Source organism: Rutilus rutilus (assembly GCF_951802725.1).
Source record: "Rutilus rutilus genome assembly, chromosome: 6".
NCBI classification, from domain to species: domain Eukaryota; kingdom Metazoa; phylum Chordata; class Actinopteri; order Cypriniformes; family Leuciscidae; genus Rutilus; species Rutilus rutilus.
This window is the reverse complement of record NC_140214.1, coordinates 14,887,252-14,901,468: the sequence shown is the minus strand read 5'-3', so window position 1 is coordinate 14,901,468 and position 14,217 is coordinate 14,887,252. Positions and strand designations below refer to the sequence as shown.

At 37.2% G+C, this 14,217-nt stretch overlaps 2 protein-coding genes across 2 annotated transcripts; one reads left to right on the top strand and one right to left on the bottom strand.

Annotated features, from left to right (window-relative positions):
- The first annotated feature begins 6 nt into the window (after positions 1–6).
- Positions 7–4,985, top strand: klhl6 (kelch-like family member 6). The gene is made up of 7 exons (XM_084411730.1): positions 7–821; positions 990–1,155; positions 2,081–2,530; positions 2,948–3,185; positions 3,309–3,511; positions 4,087–4,300; positions 4,401–4,985. Exons 1-7 carry the CDS (start codon positions 550–552, stop codon positions 4,700–4,702), a joined length of 1,845 nt encoding a protein of 614 aa, XP_084267856.1. The 5' UTR covers positions 7–549; the 3' UTR covers positions 4,703–4,985.
- A 1,755-nt stretch (positions 4,986–6,740) lies between these two features.
- ccnl1b (cyclin L1b) lies at positions 6,741–14,175 on the bottom strand. Its single transcript, XM_084412466.1, has 11 exons — positions 13,850–14,175; positions 13,464–13,538; positions 13,273–13,382; positions 12,763–12,880; positions 12,587–12,651; positions 11,448–11,547; positions 11,270–11,374; positions 11,011–11,152; positions 8,409–8,508; positions 7,633–7,728; positions 6,741–7,515 (listed from the first exon to the last, which is right to left on the bottom strand). Exons 1-11 carry the CDS (start codon positions 14,087–14,089, stop codon positions 7,173–7,175), a joined length of 1,494 nt encoding a protein of 497 aa, XP_084268592.1. The 5' UTR covers positions 14,090–14,175; the 3' UTR covers positions 6,741–7,172.
- Between the last annotated feature and the right edge of the window lie 42 nt (positions 14,176–14,217).

Below are 14,217 nucleotides of genomic sequence, written 5' to 3'. Positions count from 1 at the left end.
TTGAACCTCTTAACACTGACTGGTAAATTTCTAGAACTTGCATCATTCTGTTATGACTCTTAAAGGAGATAGTTGTGGTACTGATACACTTATTGATGAAATCTAAATGAAATTCATGTTAGTATTACCATGAGTCCTGTTCGTTCTGACTGTAGTGTTTAATCATCTTTTGTGAGCTTTTTTTATTTAAAGAAGGTATAATTTGGAGATTTGTTTCCTTGCTTTTAATGAAGCAGTGAGATCTGTTTTATAGCCTAAGCATGTTAAAACTATATATTTACCCTTAATCTCCTGTTTCCCCTTAAAATGTAGAACTTTTAGACAACAGAATCCCAGCCATAATCCAAGTAACTTGTGTAGTTGCAGAGCTGAATTTGAGAGGTTTCAGCACTTCCTCTTTGTAGGCCGTTATAAAAACAGGAAGCTTGCTTATCAGGAAAGAACAATTCAGCTTTCGGCTGTAGTTGTTCGCCGATGTCTTGTAATCACATGTCGTTCAACTTTATTTTGAGGTGAAATCTGTAACGTTTGCCTCTGGGACTCCAGATCATGGCTGACACTTTAGAGAATAACTCCGAATGCCCTTCATCTGCCAAGAAAGAAGCTTCGGCAGGGGGTCTGAGCATGCTGGAGAGCTTGATGCAAGAGAACAAGGAGGACGATCATGTTACGTTTGAAGACTCTGTGTTTGCTGGACATCTGCAGGATGGACTGCACAGTCTTCGGCTGGAGGACAGTTTAACAGACGTCAGTCTCCACGTACAGGGCCAGAGCTTCCAGTGCCATCGCGTGGTCCTTGCTGCAGCCAGTCATTATTTCAGGTCAGCCAGTAGCACGTTTAGGTCATTTGATGTGATGTGCAGAGAAATGAGTTTGCTTGTTTTTTTTTAAATGAAAGAAAGAAAGAAATAAGAGAATTGTGTTTCTAGTGCAGATACACTAGTCTCAGTAAGTTTAATTTTTATGCTATTTGTTTTTATATTTTACAGAGCAATGTTTTGTAATGACTTGAGAGAAAAACATGAAGAAAATGTAAATCTTAAAGGCCTTGATGCTGACACCATGAGTATCCTGTTAGAATACACTTACACCAGCAAAGTCACCATTACCAAGGACAATGTTCAGAAAATGCTTGAGGCAGCCAGCCTTTTTCAGGTTTGTACTAACATATTTTCCCATATGAACGCTAACAGGACTTCTAGTATAGTGTAATAACCTATCTGTAACACTGTTTCTGTAAAGTTTGTGCTGGGTACACATAACATTCAATCACCTTTTTTCCTTCCCCAGTGCAACATTTGTGGTATTTTGTAAGGTTTTTGTTTTGTTTTTTTTGGAGAAAACCACCTCAAATGTACCAAGCGTAACAGGGAACTGAAAAAGTGCAAATGAACATTGTTTACAGAGGGGATATTTTTTCCATAACACATCAAGAGGTAGCTGGGTGGAGTCATATGTTTGCTAAATATAACTGACGTAGCTTTTATATTATAAACTATTTGCACAAACCTATATGTATAATGAAATTGTTGCAAAGTCCAAATTTGTTATCAGGCTATTTTAGATTACTAAAACAATTAAGCATAAATTTAATGTAAAAGGTTAAGTTTTATTTATATAACACCTTTTAAAACAATGTTTACAAAGTGCTTTACAGAAGATGATAGTGTTCACTATACTTTCAAAAGTTTGAGGTCTGCAAGTTGGTCAACAAAGTCTCTTATTTAGCATAAAGCTTATTTACTTGATCAAAATACAGTAAAAACAGTAATACTGCAAAACTCCAGTCTTTAGTGTCTCATCCTTCAGAAATGTTGATTTGGTGTTCAAGAAATATTTCTTATTATCAATGTTGTAAAAATGTTTTTGTTTTTTTCTTTTCCAGGATTCTTAGCTGAATTGTATTTACTGTCGCTTTTTATCAATTTAATGCATCCATGCTGAATAAAAATATTATTTTCTTTAAAGAAAAATTGTACTGACCCCAAACTTCTGTAATGGTAATGTCCATAAATGTATAAATTCATAAAAAAAATATGTTATGCTCTATAGTGACCTAAAATTGTATCTATGCTTGCAGTTTCCACGTATAGTGGACGCCTGTGCCAGTTACTTAGCAGAGGCCCTATACCCGGAAAACTGTGTGGGCATCCTGCATCTAGCTGACGTCCACTCGCTGGAGTCTTTGAAAGCCCAAGTCCATGCCTACATTATCCAAAACTTCTCTCAAGTAGTGGAGCATGATGAGATCCTGGAGCTTCCTGCAGATGTGTTGGTCAGTCTGCTTCAGCATGATGACCTGGGGGTAACAGAGGAGGAGCAGGTGTTTGACGTGGTTATACGTTGGGTCAGGGCCTGTGAGGAGGAAAGGCGGGCTCTGCTGCCCCGTGTCCTCACACATGTGCGACTGCCATTGTTGGACCCGTGGTACTTTGTAGAAAAGGTGGAAGGAGACCCGCTGATCCGCCAGTGTGCCGAGGTGTTCCCACTGCTGCAGGAGGCCCGGGTTTATCACCTCTCAGGGAAAGAGGTTAGTTTGACCAAGGTGACCTTTCTTCTCAATGATTATTGTCATGCTGAAGTGATCACAAGACAGTTCATTAAAATAGGAAGTGAAATACAAGCTTAGGAATTGTAACAGTGCATCATAAAGACGTGGCAAGGCTTTTTTGGAGGAAGTGGTTTTCGTCCTTAGACTATGACGGCAGGGTATCGCTAAAAATGTCCCAATTTGATTTGATTCCCAAGTTCTCGATTCGTTTCTGACTTCAATCAATTTGGGCATATTTACGTCATAATGTCCACTTTGCTTACGTAGGAAAGATTTTTTTTCTTCCCAAGACATGAAAACCTACATTTCAGGCCTATCAGTCACCAAAATAAAACATTTCACACCCTCTAATTTTTTGCATCAACTGAGACTGTGTTAAATCCTCTTGGTTTATAGGTGATCTCGGAGCGCACCAAACCAAGAGTGCGGGAGTTCCAGTCGGAGGTGTTTATGATCATTGGAGGATGCACAAAGGAAGAGAAGTTTGTATCTGAAGTGACCTGTCTTGACCCACTACGCAGGAGCCGCTTAGAGGTCGCAAAACTTCCAAACACGGAGATGGAATCTGAGAATGAAAATAAGAAGTGGGTGGAGTTTGCGTGTGTCACTTTCAGAAACGAAGTCTACATATCAGGTGAGAATCGGCACATGAGAAGGTGATAAAGTTTAGTATGTGTGTGATGTAGTTTTCTTATTTGCATGGACGCTGATGCGCAAGAAATTTGTAAAAACACATGAATTATTTTAAACAAAACAGGTGGCAAGGAAACATTGCATGATGTGTGGAAGTATAATGCATCACTAAACAAATGGATCCAGATAGAGTACCTCAGCACAGGACGCTGGAGACACAAAATGGCTGTTGTTGGAGGAAAGGTGTATGTTTTGGGTGGCTTTGATGGAACTCAGAGATTGAACAGTGTTGAAGCTTATGATCCATTTCATAACTGCTGGACAGAGGTGAGTTCTGAAGACAAATATTCGGTAAATATTTGGTATGGGCAATTCTTTAACTACAGGCCTTTTGCAGTCCCAGTAGTAAAAACATGAGAAAAAACATAGCTTTTCATTTTTAATTTACCACAATATATAAATATGATATATGATCATATAGTGTGGAATGATCATTTAAAATTTTTAAAGCAAGGATGCATTAAATTGATGACTATTAATCAGTCTTTAGTGTTACATGATCTATCAGAAATCATTCTAATATGAGTTGGTGCTCGAGAAACATTTCTTATTTGTATCAATGTTGAAAACAGTTTTTGCTGCTTAATATTTTTGTGGAAACTGGGATGCACTAACATTCAAAAGTTTGGGGCAGTGTATATGCATTAATAATATTTATCTCAGGACAGGTCATGTAAACAATAAAAGTCCATTTAAAAGTCTTAGCCATTCAATATTGAATCGTTGTCTGAATCATAACTTTTCAGTGGATTTATGATGGTTATTCGATATATATACAGACATTTTCATTACAAATCACATCAGTTGAGTTTTTATTTATGAGTTTTTAATTCTCTTTCCAGGCAGCGCCTCTCATGCTGAGTGTAAGCTCCTTCTCTGCTGCCAGCTATGACAAATGCATCTTTGTGATAGGCGGAGGCCCCAATGGCAAACTAGCCACAAACAACATGCAAAGCTTTGATTCCCTATCAAATAAATGGAGCTTAAAATGCCCAATGCCAACTGAGGCCAAATGCACAAATGCAGTTACCTTTAAGGACGCCATATTTGTTGTTGGTTTGTACCTTTTACATTTTTTGGTCTTGATGTTGCTTGAAAAATAACTCAGCTGAGATTACTGCAATGCTCTGATGAATGAACTTGCTCTAAAATAAAGGTGGAGCGATGAAGGCCTTGTACTCCTACAGTCCTCTTGAAGACTCCTGGACGCTGATAATCCAGCTGGGCTGTGAGAGGGCCAGCTGTGGCATTGCCGCCTGCAATAACAAGCTCTTCATCACTGGTGGCCGAGACGACAAGAATGAAGTGATTGCTACCGTTCTTTGCTGGAACCCGGAGGCAAACAAGTTGACTGAGGAGTGCGTGCTTCCACGTGGAGTATCTCACCATGGTAGTGTGACTCTCAGGAAGTCCTACACACATATACGCAGGATAACGCCTGGAACGGCCACCGGATGACAGACGCAACCGCTTCAGAGACTACAATCAAACTAGATGATTAACTTTCATATCAACAAACATTTTCAGGAACCATGTAACTCGGTGGCCTCTACATTGATACTGAAAGTGTCCTCTTTTGACATTTGACAGCAGTTTTTACACATTTTGTCAATGCAAAGAAACACTTGCACTTTTAAAAGTTAGAGATTTACAGTACAGATTTTATACATAGACATTTTATACATAGATATTTATTCGGTTGCAGTTAATAACATTCTATTCATGAACATTGTCCCATTAGGTATAATGAACACAATATGTGACCCTGGACCACAAAAACAGTCACATGGGTAAATTTTTTGAAATTGAGATTTAAACATCATCTGAAAGCTGAATTAACAACATTGCTTTCCATTTATATATGGTTTGTTAGGATAGGACAATATTTGAGAAAATATTGGAATCTGAGAAAATCGCCTTTAAATGTGTCCATTTATTTTTGCACTTTTGCTGCATTCACTCACAAAAATAAATGTTTATATATTTACGGTTGGAAATTTACAAAATATCTTAATGGAACATGATCTTTACTTAATATCCTAATGATTTTTGGAATAAAAGAAAAATCGATAATTTTGACCCATACAATATATTGTTGGCTATTGCCACAAATATACCCGTGTGACTGGGTTTGTGGTCCAGGGTCACATATGCAGTTTACTAATCTAGGGTAATGTTAATTTCAACAAACTAACATTTTTAAACAATGAAAATATGTACATTTCTAAATATATTTTATTGATCTTGTTAACGATACATGTGTGCATTCTGTTTTTTAATTATTGACCTACATTTTTTTAATAAAATACAAGTCTTCTGGTAAAACGACAGATTTCCTCTTAGTTTCTTCTTTAGTCTGCTTAAACCTTGCCCCTTACAATCGACTGCAAGCTCACATTCAGATCTACCTCCATTCAATTACCAACCGATTGACAGAACCAAGTGTCCACGCAACATTTTTTCTTTTTATGATAATCCATTTCACTCAGATGAACAACACAATATGGAAGAATGAATCTGGCTACTTGTGTTACATCACGACTTTGATGAGAATTAATGCTATTACAAATTAATAAAATTTAACAACAGTGTATTAATAAATTAACCTAAATAATAAAACGTCTCACTTATAAAGTTATAAATGGCTCACAGTTCACATTATCATACCTAATATGATTAGATTAGATTAGATTAGATTCAACTTTATTGTCATTACACAAGTACAGGTACAAGGCAACGAAATGCAGTTTAGGTCTAACCAGAAGTGCAATAGCAGCAAGTGCAGGATATACAGTGGTTCATAAGTGCAGAACATGGATATGTACTGAATAAATATAGAGTTGAATACTATTATAAACAATTTACAGATAGATTGTCCTATGAATATAATATACAGATAACTCTTACTGTGAACAGAATTTACAGCTAGATATGTACTGAATATAATAATATACAGATGGCTATTACTATAAACAGAATGTTTACAGATAGATATGTACTGAATATAATATACAGATGGCTGTTACTATAAACATAATTTTACAGATAGATATGTACTATGAATATATATACAGATGGCTGTTACTATAAACAGTAACAGCCATCTGTATATATATTCATAGTACATATCTATCTGTAAAATTATGTTTATAGTAACAGCCATCTGTATATTATATTCAGTACATATCTATCTGTAAACATTCTGTTTATAGTAATAGCCATCTGTATATTATTATATTCAGTACATATCTAGCTGTAAATTCTAGATGATTAATGTGGATTAATGATTTGAACTATGGGATAATATGGATTAATGATTTGAACTTTAATGTAGTTACCATTGATTCTGCTACATGGTCTCTAGAGACTCTAGACAAGAGATGTTAGACTGGTTAACAGGTTTTGTTTTACCAATACTTTTGTAAAAATATCCAATAAGTGTTAGATGCATTCCATTTAATTATTTAAAAGCAATTCAATACAAACAACAAAGTAAAACATTTTTTATAACATTTTTATTTTGTGAAGAGATGAATACAAAGTCTTCATGACATCATAAAAATAAGCTTTATATGTACAGTGCACAAACACAGTTGTGCATTTGAAAAATATTTAACATACACAGGACTCAGGACTGCTCCTTCCTGTGCAAATGTGATCCCTGATTTAGGCAGATATTTAGCAGTCTGTTGTTCACTTTCAAGTTTACGGTAAAACACAATACATAAAAAGGCACCACTACCTTGCTTAAATCAACTCTACGAGTCAGTCAGAGATGCAAGAACAATAACATCGAGAAAACATCCACTTCTTAAGGTTAACTCTTGGAAAACTGTGTTGAAGCAAGCATTTTTCCAATCTAATGTTTAGTCCTGTTGTCCAGTGCCATCACAGTTCCATTCAGTTTCATTCAGCAGTGCCGGGTGTCTCATTTACTGTGTCTGCTGTGTCCAGAATGTGACCTGCTCTGGTGTTTGCTTCTTCCGTGATCACGCGAGCGGTCGCGCTCACGTTCGCGATGGTCCCAGTGGTGACTGGTGGCGCGATCGTGCTTGTGTTTCACGTAGTCGCGGTCACGGCCTCTTTCGCGAGAAGTGCTGCGAGTTCTGCTCCGTGATCTCCTCCTTTTGTTGCCACGCCGACTAGACTCGCTCTTTCTGTCTCGCTCCGTCTTGAGTTGCGTAACTGGCGAAACTCTGCGACCTTTGTGTTGCCGTGGAGATGGGCTGTGGCTGCTGTGAGAGCTGTACGTTCCTGAGTGGCTCCTCCGACTAAGGATAAGAAAACATGTCAGCAAGAGAAAATGAAAGTCGGATTTAAAAAAATTCATCCTGGTGTACAGGTGTAAAATATCACTTCGTGAAGTGAAACTGCATGTTGTCACTTACTGTCGGTGTGGAGAACGAGACTGAGAGCGTGATCTTGAGCGAGACCGGCTATGGTTCTTGCCATTCTGAAACACTTTTCTCTCCTTTTTCATGCTGCTATATAAAGAAATAAAACAAAACAAAATGGTAAACAATATAGTATAGTACAGCTAAACAGGGGCAGAATGCAGTGTTGTTTTTGCTACCTAAAACTATTAGAAATTGTTTGTTAAATAGGATTAAGTAAAATAGATGAAAAACAAACTTAAATGAAAATTAGAAATGTTGACAGGGCAACTATCTGAAGTAAAATAAGTTTAAAAACAAAAATGACAAACTCAAATAGAACGCTAAATAAAAATATTTAAAAACAAATATAAATTTTTTTTGACAAAGCACATACTTTAAAAAAGATCAAATAAAAACTTTTTTGCTTAAAAAAAAAATTCAAAATATTTGCTTTTGTTGAAAAGACAGCCACAAAATCACAGCAATAAACAACCAAAAAAGGGACCTCAATTTATTAAATTTTTTTTTGAGATTGACTTCCAGAAGGTAAAATTATTCATTAAAGATTAAATTTGGCATCAGTATAAAAACAGCTTCACATGAAATTACTTAACACTTCAGTTAAAGAACAGGAATACTTAATGATTTTTTTTTTTAACTGTCACAGATATGCTAGTATAATTCGTACAGACACATCACCCAGGCCAAATATATAGTGCAGAGTTAAAAATAATTAAAACATAATTTAAGCTGTACTTGATATAGGTGGTGTATATTAAAATACTTACCCATTCAATGGGCTTTTGGCAAACAATTGTCTATTCTCAGACCCCTGTACTAGTTTAGAGTTTGGCGATTTTTCTTCCATCTTCACTTCTCTTGGAGAAGCTGGAAAAGAAAACACTTTTAGATGCCTGTGAATTGACAAGTACTTGCAGAAAGCTTAATCAGTAATGCTGGGTGCACTGCACGATTTAAGTCCTGATTTTTACTCACTGACAGTTTTGTAAAAATCAGAGGCAAATTGGTGTTGTTCACGCGAGTGACGATCGCGTATTGTGTATTATCAAATATGTGATCAGTGAGAAGCACAGATGCCCATCCCTGCATCCAAAATCGAATATTACCATACTATATAGCATGCGAAAACCAGTATGCCAACAGAGTATGTCCAGATTCATAGTTTTCGAAAACAGCAGGCGAAAAGTCCCCGGATGACCTGCTTGAGACAAATTCCATCCCTCGATGAGACGCTTTGCTTTCCCATGAGGCCACGGGACAGGATGGCAGTGAAGCGATGCAACTGATGCTGGTAGGTCCCATGATAATGACAACATGGCAGAAGTAGTATGTCCGGATTTAGATTACATCCATACAACACACATTAATGCTATATAGAATGTACTTTTAAACCATCATAAAGTAAGTTCGAATTCTAATGTGGTACCTACTCACAGGAGCGGACTGGCCATCGGGAGAACCAGGAGAATTCCTGTTGACCTGGCAGCCGATTTAGCCCGCTGCCCTAGATTTATTATTATTATTGCCTGCCGAATGTACTAATGTGATTATTTCCGAATTCGTCATTCAATAATAAATCATGAATCGGTTAGTCTTGACTGGCAATGCGATTCGCCTCCGCCAAACGGTTTCGATCAGAGTAATCAATGCGAGAGACTTGAGAAAGGAATGTAAGCGCCTGGGTGGAGCAGACAGGCAAAACTACTGACCTGTTCAGGACTTCAAGTGCAGGTCAGTTTCATCTGTAATTGTAAAATAGGCTAGTTTTGTCTTTGCTTACTTGGTTAAGCATTAAACTGTTAGCAACTGTTAGCAGCAGCACCCCATTATCATCATCTTATTGTATAAAAGGACATCATCTATGCAGTCCTGAAGTGTCAACTAGTCTCTCCCCTGTGAAGACATCCCTCCCCTCATCCCTCCCCATTTTAAGGCCAGACAAGTAGTTTGTTGAGGGTTGGCTTGTAGGGAAGGACTACGCGCATATATTCAAACACGCATACCTATAGACTGAACCATCAGCGTTCTCACAGGTTCGCATTTTTAAAGTTTGTGCAGAGAGAACTTGAGTTTTCTGTTAAAACGGTGTCGTGTAAGTTCATAACTAATGATCGTTGCGACGGAAGTGAGTCAAAACTAACTTTAGCTGGACAATAACTTTATTCTAATCTAGAGCTGCTATAAAGCCAAACCTATCTTTGTTACTTTAATTTCCTATTATCACTGTAAAGCCACTTTGGAACAATCTACATTGTTAAAAGCGCTATATAAATGAAGATGACTTGACTTGTAAAGTTACAGTAGTAATTTAGCAGAAAATATACACATTTTATTAAAGGTTTAAAGAGGGCTAGGGCAGGCAATAACAACCCTTATGAAAATGAACCATGGTTTTAATTTTCTACAAATAAATCAAAAACCATGGTTAATATAGTTAAACCATGGTAACCACGGTTTTGCTATACTAACCATAGTTTAACCATGGAATTTGTAGTAAAATTCTGGTTATACAAATGGTAATCTAACCAACGCCTAAAACATGGTCACTATACTTTTAATATCCGTAAGGGAAAAACATGACTCATGATAATGCAATAACATGTTCAGTATTAGGATTTTTCATGATGCAATTATTGTACTAATTCTGACATTTAGGCAATACCTTGAATATCTCGTTTTCATAATCGTTGGAAGCCAAAAATTAAAATCGAAATCGATTAATCGCACAGCCCTAGTCATTAATGTTAACCAAACAACAAAACACAACTTTAACAAAGATTAATCTATATTTAATTTATACAGAGAACACGATAGTGTTATTTTACATTTAGTGATTACATTTCTGGACCTGAGTACTACTGTTAGACCTATTTGTAACTTTGTTATATTGTATTCATCTAAGCTTGTAATTTGTTTATTTGTTCTAATTTTATTACTGACTGTTCACTTGTCTTTAATAATGTTTAATTATTAAAAGACAGATTTTTTTCTGTGATACTGAAGTACTTAACACTTACCGATCATTGAATCAATGCAGACAACATGAATCACAAGCTTCTTGCGTGCATAATTTTAACAAGAAATCAAGCCTCACGCATGATCTTACGTTATTTCCTGTATCACTTCTTGCACGTTTGGTTGTGAAATGCATTTTGTAGACCAGACAGAGTTGTCAGCGATTTTTCCAATTGAAATGATGTGTAATGTATGACCCCCTGTCGCCTATCCTGTTGTGTAATGTGCACACAACAGCAACTAAATGGTACCGCAGACAGTTGTATAGTGTGAGAAGAACAGCGATCCGACGACTTTGAAAATTGTGCAGCTTGTACCCGGCATAAGAAAATGCAAACAGAAACACAAACTTACAGGGTTTTGATGCTGGGGAAAATCCACCAATGGCAGCGAGAGCTGGTGTGAGACTGGGATTCTGTCCTTTGGCTTTTAGTCTTGCCTCCTCCAGGGCCACCTTTCTCTTTTCCACCTGTTTTTCAAGCTGTTCACTGATGGGCTGAAAGATGGATAGAGTATTAACAACAGCATCTAAGAAAAATCCAAGTAGTTTATTAAGTACAAATAAAGAAAGTCAATATAATACAAATCTGTAAGTTTATTCAACTTAAGTTACCTTTTCCCTAGAATAAAGCTTCATCGTGCTAATACATATTTCTTTGATGTTCTCCTTAGTAGCACCGAAAAGAAGATACCAGTGTGGTTTGGAAGGAAGGGGAATCTGCGGAAATACAAAAACATTTAATGAAATAAAGAAATTGAAACAATGAAGATAAATAAAGTCAAGGACATACCTGTAACACTCGAGCAGCGAGGTAAATACAGGCACACGCAATGGTCTCAGGTTCAAACCGCACAAACGCATTGGTTCGGAGGGCATCATTCATATAGTTCCTGCAAAACATGAAGAAACACCTATGCAAGACCTGCCATGCTCTCTCTCTCTCTCTCTCATATATGGCTTTTTCTGGAGACTCTTTAACTTTATGTCCTTTCCCTCACTTTTTTAAAATGTAGCCATGATGGAGGCAATAGTGTAATCTTAAATTTGAGCAATAAAACATCTCAAACCACAAAACTAAAGCAACATGCTGAAACAAACGTGCATGATGTTTGGCGAAATCGAAACTTTTCAAACCCCATATCAAAAAAGGTGTGAGGAGAGGCAAGGATCACTTCACGGAGGATATCAGTTATAAAATTCACATGAGGAGTGATAAAATTCACATGAACATGATTCATTTGAGAAAAAAAAAAAAAAAAGTAACACTGTTTTCACTGCTAAAAAAATCATTTGTATTTATAGATCAAAAAGTGCACAACTAACTACTAGCACTTTTTAGAAAAAGAAAAAAGCAAATCCTGGACCCCCCAGCAAAGCCAACCTCCGCTGAGAGCTCTCACTGGATTGGCTGGCAGCCTCGAAAAGGCCAGCCAATAAGGTGGGAGGGGTTCCTGGGTCTTGTGCCTGAGGAGTTCGGGTGTTTTCTGTGACACTTACCACCATGGGCTACCCTTTAATCAAAGAGTAGAGAAAGGACAAAGTTAAACAGAGCTCTCCATAAGCCAGAACCTCAATGATGTGCAACAAGTCAATAATGCATGACCTACAGATTAATCCTGCATTTTTATTACAAAAACAAAGGGGGGGGGATGCCAGAATAATGTGAGCCTATCTTACCTTTAGGTATACCAAGCTACAATGCAATTCATACTTTATAATGCAGTGTTTCCACTAAGTCCTGTTGATGCTTAAGTAGCAAACTCTTTCACAAGTTCAAGCTCTTAACAGCAAATAATGACAGCTACTAGTGGAAACACAGCACGAGTCCAACCATAAACCTGATCCAATGTCTCCTCTATAAGGGGAAAAATTTTCAAGTCATAATTTGAAGTGCATTTTCATGAGCTTCAAGGACAAAAGCACACTTACCATGCTGTTTGAACCAGCATCTGATTCTTCTCACATTCAAGCACTTGTAGGTACATGACAATGATCTGCAATAGTTGAAAATGTGAAATTAATTATTCAAATTATGGACACTATCAGGATTTTTGTATAAGAGAGTTGATAGCAACAAAACCGGAATTTTAGAAAACAAAACTCACCTTGTGTGGATGTTTGACATGAACACAGAAACCCAACTCTTTAAGGATACGGCGCTCTGCTTTGATCACTTGGTTCTTGGTGTTAATGTAATTTTGATCGAGGACAAGAGGGCTGCTTCTGGTAGAACACAAAAAGTAAATGGGCTCATGTAGATTAATGTTGGACATATGTTATAAAAAAAAAAAAAAACATTTCTATGGCATCCACATTCTCTGCTTTATTTCGTACTCTCTTTGAAGATGCTTATGACACAAAATTTCTCTCCATTTCAAGCAGCAAAAAATAAATATCTTCAAAATGGTTTCAAACAAACAGACCGTATTTAATGTCCAATCCAATTATTAATACAACACAAGTATTTGAGGGATATGAAATTACAGCTTTTATCTAATAAACCTTTTGGAATTTAATGGTAAACAAAACAGTTACACATCTAAAAAAAAACACTATCAAAAACAATTCTCTAAATACTTAGCTTGACTAATGATACAAACACAGGATCGACTTACTTTTTGCCCTTTCCTTGTTTCAAGTGATGGAAAACATTGATCACATCCCTCACTCGTCTCGGCGATTCCTCAATCTTTGACGCCAAGTTCACACAGGCCATGGCAACAATCTGTTTTAAAGTGAAACCACACAAATTATTTTCATGACTTGCGTCGAGTCAGCTTACACATTTTTTGTGTTTCTGACTTACCTCAAAGCTGTGTTTGATGTAGGACTTCGAGTAAAAGAATCGTTGAAAAAGGACTTGTCCTGTCGCCATCGCCACCTAACGTTAATCAAAAAAACAAATAATACATTAAAAAGACGTTCAATCCACTTTACTTACAGTAAAGCAACACTTGTTGTATAACAACAAATAATCTGTTTTAAACTACAACCCTAAATACATTGCACGGCTCAGGCTGGCATTATCTAAATCATCTCGCTGCCAGACAAAAGGCCGCCGGGTTCAATGTGCCGGTTACGGCTAAGTTAGCTACTGCTAGCTGTGCTAAGCGCATCGTTTTACACATTTGGGTAATTAGAATTCGAACTAAAGAAATGAATTCATATACATAAACATAGTTAGACAGTAACCTGTGGCAGACGAAGAAGAATCCCGGCAGACTGGATGAGTTCGCAGCCCAGAATCCGCAGATCTGTTTCAGTCTCATGGTCGAGGCCATCGAGCATGGACGGAGTCGCAGAGAATCTTTCATCGGGTATTATCGAGCTATCGATGGCCAGAAACACCTCCGAATACACTTTATCGCCGATAAGTATGCCTTGGTTATTTGGTGGAGTGTTCAAGTGAGGAGATGACACGTCCAGAGACATTTTGATGGAGTAAATCGGTATGGTAAAACGTAGACCTTTCGTCTGCCAGGCGGAAATGGCAACGTTTCGTAACTGACGCAATTCGACAACGGAAGTGACGTCAATGGTTCGATGGTTCCGTTGGAATT

Coding starts and splice junctions, on each gene's coding strand:
- klhl6 (XM_084411730.1), top strand. CDS start 550: ATGGCTGACACTTTAGAGAATAACTCCGAATGCCCTTCATCTGCCAAG. Junction 822..989: donor GCAGCCAGTCATTATTTCAG/GTCAGCCAGTAG, acceptor TATATTTTACAG/AGCAATGTTTTGTAATGACT. Junction 4,301..4,400: donor GGACGCCATATTTGTTGTTG/GTTTGTACCTTT, acceptor TCTAAAATAAAG/GTGGAGCGATGAAGGCCTTG.
- ccnl1b (XM_084412466.1), bottom strand. CDS start 14,089: ATGTCTCTGGACGTGTCATCTCCTCACTTGAACACTCCACCAAATAAC. Junction 11,375..11,447: donor TCGCTGCTCGAGTGTTACAG/GTATGTCCTTGA, acceptor GTATTTCCGCAG/ATTCCCCTTCCTTCCAAACC. Junction 7,729..8,408: donor GCCAAAAGCCCATTGAATGG/GTAAGTATTTTA, acceptor TTCTTTATATAG/CAGCATGAAAAAGGAGAGAA.